The 9,508-nt window shown below is 33.5% G+C and overlaps 1 protein-coding gene across 1 annotated transcript; it reads left to right on the top strand.

Moving 5' to 3' along the window:
• Positions 1-253: 253 nt before the first annotated feature.
• LOC145245644 (uncharacterized) lies at positions 254-676 on the top strand. Its single transcript, XM_080107207.1, has one exon. It carries the CDS (start codon positions 254-256, stop codon positions 674-676), a length of 423 nt encoding a protein of 140 aa, XP_079963333.1.
• The last annotated feature ends 8,832 nt before the right edge of the window (positions 677-9,508 follow it).

Genomic DNA, 9,508 nt, shown 5'->3' with positions numbered 1-9,508 from the left:
AATTGTAAGAAGTGGTTAACGTCACTAGCAGTTGCATGGATTGATTATCGCAAAGCTTATAATATGGTTCTGCATAGTTGGATAAGAAAATGCATCGATATGTTTGGAGTGGCAATGAATATCAAATCCTTCATAAGTGAGTTGATGAAAATTTGCTACACAGAACTGAATGCAGGTCAAACCAGACTTGACAAGGTAGAAGTAAGGAATTTTCCAGGGTGATAGTCTGTCATCGTTGTTGTTTGTCTTGACCATGATACAATTGACACTGGTGCTAAGGAAAACAAAGATTTTCTATGAAGTGAACAATAAAGGAGAAAGAATTAACCATCCACTTTTCATGGACGATTTAAAGTTATTCGCAAAAGATGAAAAACAAATTAATAGTTTAGTAAACACAGTAAAAGTTGTCTCTGAAGATATAAACATGGAATTTGGATTATCTAAACGTGGAGTGCTAATCATGAAAAGAGGAAAAGTAGTTGAAAGTGATTGCATCTGCGTGCCTCGTGGTGAAAAGATGAGGAACATTGAGGAAACTGGATACAGGTATCTTGGTGTTTTGGAGATGAATAAAATAATGCATGACCAAATGAAGCAACAAGTGAAGAAAGAATATACCAAAAGAATCAGGAGCATCCTGAAATCAAAATTAAATGTAGGAAACATCATCTGAGCCATCAATTCGAGAGCAGTACTAGTTGCCTTATACGGAGCAGGAGTGATACAGTGAACAAAAAATGAACTGCAGGAACTGGACAGGAGAACGAGAAAACTGATGACAATGCATGGTGCATCACCCAAAAGCTGACATAGATAGGTTGTACCTGAAAAGACGGGATGGTGGAAGAGGATTGATCAGAGTTGAAGATTGTGTATATGCCGAAGTTAACAGTCTTGATAAGTTCTTATGTGCTTCATGGGAAAATATGTTGAAGGAAATAAACTGCAATAATGCATTAGAGAAAAAGAAGCATGGAAAGAGCAGAAATGATATCCAGAAATGGCATCAGAAGGGATACCAGAACAAAGTGTTGTATGGGCAGTTCCACAAAGCTACAGAGAAACTGAAGATCGACAAGTCATGGGATTGGCTAAGAAAGGGTTATTTAAAGAATGAAACTGAAAGCACATGCACAAGGAATTTGAGAAAAAGTATGTATGGTAAAGATATTGACCCAAGTTGTTAAGTATGTGGTAAAATACCCAAAATTAGCACAGATGAAATATAAAGAAATAAGACACGACAATGTTGCCTGACAAGTGGTCCACACACAAGCCTGAAGAAGTGCTGGGTTCCAAGTAATGCAAGATTCTATGGGATTTCCCCATACGAACAGACAAAACACTGGAGCATAATAGGCCGGACATCACTGTAGTTAAGAAGAGAAAGAAAAAGTACCTTTTGATTGACCTGTCTTGCCTCTTTGACACTCTCATCGGGAAGAAGGCAGAGGAAAAGTGCACCAATCATTCCGACTTGAAATATGAGATTGCTAGGATTTGGAAATTGAAAGAAGTTGACGTAATCCCTGTTGCAGTGGGGGTATTGGGATCGGTGACGAAAGACAAAAGACTTTGACAAATGGATACAAAAGTTGGATTTGGGAATAACAGAAATGATACAAAAATTTTGTTTACTTGGAACAGCCAGAATCATTCGGAAAGTGTTGGACATAAAATAGAGATTTTCTCTAAGGTTGCTACAATATCTAAGACCACTGGGCGAGGTCCGCTATTGCAGCTCAACTCCCGAGATAAAACATCAATCTTTTGAACATAAACAATAATAATCTATATATCTATAAAAGTGAACATGTCTGTGTATCTGTTTGTTTGTGTGTATGTGTGTGTACATTTCCCTACGCAATAACTTTGTCAATTTTAAGTCCACAGACTCGAAATTTGATATACAGGGTACTGAGATTTGGGAAAATATTTGTGATCCGTTTTCGGCCAGAAATTTGGCTGTTAATTAGTCTAGTTCAACGATTTGACTTTTAAGAACTCTACCAAACCCCTCCGACAATTTTGGGTCTAAACACTTGAAATTTTAGATATAGGTTCCTTGGACATGGATCTAACTTAATAACTTGATTTGAGCCCAAAATAATAAATTTTAAGGGATCATTATAGGTGTCAAAGTTTTTTAAAATTTGACCCCTGCGGTCTCTACCAAATTACTCAGACAATTTCTGGTCTAAACATTTGAAATTTTACATAAAGGGTATTCAGAGATAGGGCAAGCTTTTTCATCGGTTTGTGTCGAAAATTTTTAGTTCACAATATATAAATGTATGTATGTTTGCATGTCTGCCTAAAACTTTCGACAGAGGCGACGGATTTTACCAAGATCAGTATCGTTTTTAAGTTCGATCTTTCATACGACAAATATCGAAAAATTGGCTAAAAACATTAATATCTTCACCTTCAACTAGGCACTTTTCTACAGGGGGGGTCGCTTTTTTCGCCCATACTTTTGAAAGATAGCCTCTCCTTTCGATTGTCTAGCCTTAATTTAAACATAAGACACTTCAGGTTTGGCGGTGGTTGTAACCGCAAAGACCACAGGTTTTTTTTCCTCCTTTGCGGTACGGGTTCGAGCCTGCCTTCCTACTACCACTTTTTCTTTCTTTTTTTTTTTTTTTTTGCTCAACAGACACATTCAAACACTCGGGCAACGCCGGGCTGAAATGCTAGTAATAATATAAATAACAGTAGCAATAATATTAATTTAGAATAATAATTAGTAATAATATTTAGTAATACAATTAGTAGTAGTAATAATAATTATTAATAACTACTACTACCAATAATAATAATAATAATAATAATAATTTTTTTCCAGATCGTTTAAATAAGCTTATACTGTTACCCTTATAATAGCTTGTGCTAAAAATGTTCCTCTTTTTAGAAAGATAAAGCGATTTAACATTACATCAGGAATTAGGGAAAAATTAGAAATTTAAAAACGATTAGAAATTTTATTCCATCATTAAATTCTGATGATTTAAAAAAGACAGATTAATACAGAAAATGTATTCAACAAGTGAACCAAAATGATTCTGAAAGATCGAACATTGAACTAGAATAAGACGATATCAATTCCTGGGTCTGCGTTGCAGACGTGGTTCAATTTTTAATTTAGTTTCATTCATAATTTTTAAAATTTTTCAATTATATTTTAATGTTTTATTGAAAGAATAACAAACTTATTTTACCTGATTAAAACGAATCACAAATATATAATTTATTTAAATAAATGTTGATTTACTTATTTAGTCGTTGTATCATTTTATCGAGAATTCGAAACAGCTCAATTATTCCGTAGTTAGGCATACAGAATTGTAACGTTACTTTGATTTACTGTTTTATGATTTTTAAAAGTATGATTTTATTTGTATTTTGTTATCTCCTGAAACTCTATTATTAAGTTGATCTTCGTACCCCGTTGAGGCACTATCGTTTTACATATTTATTAGTAGATATATAGTTTCTTCACTTTAACATTAGTTTATAATGATGTTTTACAATAATTTATTTACTTGAAAATGAGTGACGTCAAAAGAATGAATGACAGCTTTTGACAACTTCTGAAAAATTAAATCTCATTTTGTGACTTCATCAATTTTCAAGGTAATAAACATATTTTTGTTAATATTTCATATTTCATCCTCCTCTCTTTCTCTTTGTTCCCCATTTTCTTTCTTCTTTACTCTATATTTTTCATTCTTTGTGTTTTCTCTTCTCTTTGTTCTTCCCCCTCTCTTGCTTCACCCATCGCCTCTATCTCTCTCTTTCTGCTTCTGTCTATCTATGGTCCTGGATATGACCTTAAACTGTATCCGATGGTGAGGCCCCAGCTTGCAGGCCTTAGGGAGTGTGGAGCCACCCTTTAATTGCCATTGCTCCCAGGTCCACTCTGACCCGGAGTGGTAGCACCTGTTAGGGTCCCAACTATGGGTTAAATAGAATACGACTTAAAAAAGAAATATACTATATTAAAAAATCGTTCTTCAAAATCACCAGATTCGGGATTAAATAACCTGAAAAGGGTTGATATGCCATAAAACAAAACAACCAACCAACCAACAACTGTCTATCTATCTTCCATCGCCCCTATTATCTCTCTCATCCCCCATCCCTTTCATTCACTCTCTCTATCTCTTTTCCTACCGCTATCCGTCTGAATCTTCCCCCACGCTCTCTCTCTCTCTCTCTCCTTCTGCTCCCGAGTTGAATAGTTTATGACAACTATTTAATATCTTGAAATTAGAGGACAAAAAAAAAAACTACAAATATTTTCATACCCTTTTCAATCTAAACACTAAATTTCCTTTTTCAAATATTCATTATATTTGAGTTCTTCCTGTCTAGATGTTCGCCACCCTTTTTCCAATTTTGATGGTGACTTTAATATACACACCCAGCTTATCGTCACCTGTTTCCACAGAAACGTCTTAGTCAGACTCAAAATCTAAGACAGTTAAATAGTACTTTGGACTTTTATTGAAGGTGAACAGGAATCGATTTATCCATTGTTTTCTTTTCCATTCTTTTTTATTTTTATTTTTATTTTTTATTCTTTCTTCTGTTAATGAGCTTTTTTTATTCAACAGTAATACCATCTCCCATATGAAAACCTTGTCTGTCATAAACAGAATAATCACATTTATTGAATTGAGTATCCAGTGCTCAACTGTCTAAGCAGTTGAGCATTAAACACACTCGAAAGTACAATAAAGAACTAATTTATAAAAAAAACTGGAATTATTTAAGTTCCACTTGTCTGTTAGTCCATGTTCTTGATTGAATTAAGCAGTATTTACATATCAACTATTGGAGCACTTTATGCTGATAAGTATTAGGTGGATTCTATAATATGAACTAAAATAGGCGTATTTCACATGAACAGATCCTTTAGTTCTTTTTAAACCAACCATGCATACACACAGACACACACATTATATACATATATATATATATATACTAGCAAAATCCCGACCTTAAACTTTAACCTTGAAAAGTAGTGGGCACCATCCTTCAGTGGAGAACCCTCGTCATGCCAGGTTTGGTTATGATCGGTCCACTGGTGTGGGCTATATGAGAGTTGTACATATATACTCACACACGAACGTTACTACTTTATATAATATATAATGTAGTCAGAGATGGCTTCATGGCAGAGTTCGATTATCTCGATTGACTGTAATCGTAACTCCCTGAATTGATGATTTCCAAAAGGATGAAGCACCTGCAGGTGTAGATATTCAAATGATGAAGCACCTGACTGTAGGTATTCAAAAATTATTATAGTACTAATTATATATATACGGAGAATTTTAATGCCTATTGACACTCTCTTTGAGTGTCTAACATCTCTCTGTGCAGGGATTTGTCAGTACAACATAGTATGAAAGTACTTTCTCCTATAAATAAACCCTAACCAAATGTTCAAAATAACATACTATTCGAAGCCAAAATAAGATTCCTTCGACATGACTACACACCCATTGATATGAGAGATGGTGCATCTCTTCCAGGTTCATATTATCATTTATAAGAGTTCTCCAGTAAATACTCCACTGGACTAGATCAATCCTTATCCTTGAATCTGTCAGGACCAAAAATTTGCAAGAAAAATATAGCACAACATTTTAAACCGGTCATTTGAGGAGAGTAAAATTACTAGTATTTACTTCTTTCCTAACTCAACATTTGACAGGTAAAGAAAGGGTCCCCTTGATTTCTGTGGACACACTGAAGTTATATATATATCGCGGATGAAAGAATTGGATTTTGTTATGTTTCCTCTTATATAAACTTGATAATTTCACAATTATTAACCCCTCACCTTATATATATATATATGTATATATATATATATATATATATATATATATATATATATATATATATATACATATATATATGTGCATATATGTATGGACACATATATATATTTATATATAAACTAACAGTAAAAAAAAACACTAACGTAGTTTTAAAACAGATCAAGAAACTAAATAGAGAACACACAAAGGAACAGGTCAACCAGAGGCCAAATAGGCCTCTGTCCGATAAATGCATGCTCATTGGATGATAGGAAGGACGCGGTGGATACTAGAAAGCTGACTGGCTAACTAAAATCTCAATAGAAGAGGAGCATATAAAAACGATAAACAACCACAGAATTCGCGCATAAGCCTGAAGAGTACTAGTGTGGATGAAACGCGGAATATTCAGTGTAGCTTAATCGCCATATATATTTTATAAATTACTAACTAGCTCTACCTACGTATTGAGCACTTTTGAAATAAATACTTAAAGTTTACGCATAAATCTATATTTTCGTATATTAATTTTATGTGAGTAAATTAAGTAGTTATATATATATATATATATATATATATATATATATATATATATATATATATATAAAATTAAAATTATATAAAGATCAGGAAAAGGCCCTAAGCATATTGATTTACATGTTGATGTTAACCGGTTCATCAAGGTTTCAATAATTGCTAATATAATTAAGGAATGGCTAATATAATTTAAACTAAATGAAAAAGGGGAATTAGCAAAGATTACATTTGGTAATCTGGCACTAATTAAAACATGTCATTTATTGTCTTTTTTCAAGCGACTTTTTTTGTTAATCATTATTTTTTTCTTCTTAATGATTTAGACATCTGTTTCAGTTGGGATTATAGAAAAAGCCTTGATCGAAGCTAAAACTTGTTTCATACTTATAAAGGTAAATAAGGATTTCTTTAAAAAATAAAGAAACGTATACCGTTTTAGCTTTCTTAAATTTCAAATCTCTCTCTCATACACACACACATTATATATATATATATATATATATATATATATATATATATATATATATATATAATATTTATTATACAAACATTGGTTATACATGCGCATGCATGTTTCAGTGGAATCCCAATTCAAAGAGACCACTATTTGGTATTATTTTAACTTGGCGATTGTTTATTGGCTTAATCCATTCGAAAATTCATAAATTGTGATATATATGTTAAAACATTCTTCTTTCATAACAAGGTTAATGGATATTATAGAACTAAAGAGATTTATTATTATTATATATATGTGTGTGTATATGTATGTATTTATGTATATTTATATATACAGCCTTGGTCAAAATTATGACGCACTAATAAAAAATCAAAATTATAATTTAACCTTATATATTTAAAGATAAAGAATAATGAAGTAAACATAATTAAATCTGTTGTCACAACAATCAATATTTGGCATATTCTTATTTTGCCAAAAATCTGATGAAAAAATGAGCATTTGCTACAATTTTTTAATAGATGTTATGTATATGTATTCACATAAAAATGTCAGTTGTTCCTTTAAAAATGTAGTAATTAGAAACTGCTAACTTACCTAAAAATTATATTCGTCAAACCAAACAATTTTGGTCCAATCATCAGGTGTCCGATTTACATGTTTTTGCCAATTCTAGTTGTTTTTGTTCTTGTTGGCCTGAAACAAGTATGGCTTCTTTCTTGCTTTGTTTCCCTTTAATTTAGCTTCTAATAACATCCTTCTATTTGATCAAGCTGATATTATTTTGTTTTCAAGTTCAGCAGATAACTCTGAAGACCTTTTCTTCCTATCTGCAAGAGATGCACTTTTTAAAGATCTGTCTTCCCTGGCGGGTTAAAGCCTTGTACTTTTTTTTCGCGAACCTTTTAATTATTGTTTGAACTTCCTTCATGGAACATTCCATCAGAAACTTCGACAACAACACCCACCATTAGTCAAGATAAAGGACCCAATTATCTTCAACTACAATGCATGACTGCACGTTGTTAAATTGACCCTGCAGAAGTTAAATGAATTGGGCTACAAAATTCTTCCTCGCCCGCCATATTCTGCAGACGTCTCACCTACCAACTACCACTCTTTTAAGCATCTTGACAACTTTCTGTGTGAGAAATGCTCCAAAAACCTATCTGATATCAAAAACACTTTCAGCAACTTTATCGCCACCAGAAGATAAGATTTTTACATTACTAACATAAATACATTTGTTTTGGCAGAAGTGTGTTGATTCTGATGGAATCTTATTTTGTTTGAGCCGAGATATATTCATCGGAATTTAAAAGTTAAAAACCGCAACTTTCTTGTCAACCTGATAGTAATATTAAGTAAAGCGATTTAATGGCAAAAGTTCTAACAGTCAAATAACTTCCGGTTAGATTATTTAGAATGATGAATGACAACTTTTTTTTTTTTTTACAAGGGAGTCATGCTTATCCTCGCGTTACATACACACAGTTCAAACAATTCAAAATACAACCGCCAGATACAACGCATGGCTCTATACAGATTTCTTTCTCCAAATTTACAACATGGCAAGGAAGGAGAAAAGGAAAAAAAGAAACAAAACAACACACTGAAGATGGAGTATACCTCTGAAATATATTTGTGATAAATTTCAAACAAGTAAAATATTTGTTTATTTTCCCAATAGTACGTTGTGATTTGGTTTTGTGCGAGCCTTTCCTAGTCTCACACAAAAACACACATTCACATTTCAAGTTATATTACGTGTCATATACATACGCGCACACGTCCATACACGTACATATATTCACGTTCGCGTACACACACTCACATTCACGTGTATATACACACACGCTGACGTACACACATGTACTCACACACGTGCACACATACGCACACAAGGACGACGTCACTTCCTTTCAAAGGAAATACACACATGCGCAAAAGACCACCGGAAACAAGTATAAAAGGAAGAGACAAGCTGTTTCTAACCCTTTCCGGCCCAGCTTTCGAACTGGTCGGTCTACGGACCGACTGCGCGTACCTCACGTCATTTGCTACTATGTGGGGCAAAAAGCTAACAGACAGTACGTACACTCCTCACTCTTTCTCTCTCTATCTACTACTGATCCCTGAGAACACCTTCGCGTAGCTGACTGCCAACATGGCGTACAGCTTAACCCATTATCTTTGTCTTTGTCTACACGCTGGACTATCATTCTAATTTCTACTATATTACTCACTTCTTTTCCCACGCGCGAACAAACGATAGTGACCCGAACTTGAGATGAACACACATTTCCTTTTCTTTCTACAACACCAGTCCCGCAACGAACGATGGTTACACCCGCGCGGACATGACCACATGTTATATCTAAAACATTCATTCTTTCAACAGTAAATAAACGACACGTTTACCTTATCCATCAATTGAGTTTTTGTTTCCTTCAATTCCATTCGTTTCATAATTCTTTTGTAACGGGATTGGGATTTATATATCCTAGTCCCTACAGTTTCAAGCGCATTTGGTGCGTATTTTATTTTATTTTGTTGTTTATATTTATTGTTAAACTACACTACCCGTGACTCGTTAGGTCAGTATGTTATATGAGCTATGGAATTAATGTATGAGCGTAACACTTGTGACGTAAAAAAAATAGTTTTTGCGACCTAA

This window comes from Euprymna scolopes, chromosome 23 (genome assembly GCF_053919585.1).
Source record: "Euprymna scolopes isolate OS-2025 chromosome 23, ASM5391958v1, whole genome shotgun sequence".
Taxonomy (NCBI): domain Eukaryota; kingdom Metazoa; phylum Mollusca; class Cephalopoda; order Sepiida; family Sepiolidae; genus Euprymna; species Euprymna scolopes.
Note: the sequence above shows the minus strand (reverse complement) of the source record. Positions and strands in the feature narration are given on the sequence as shown.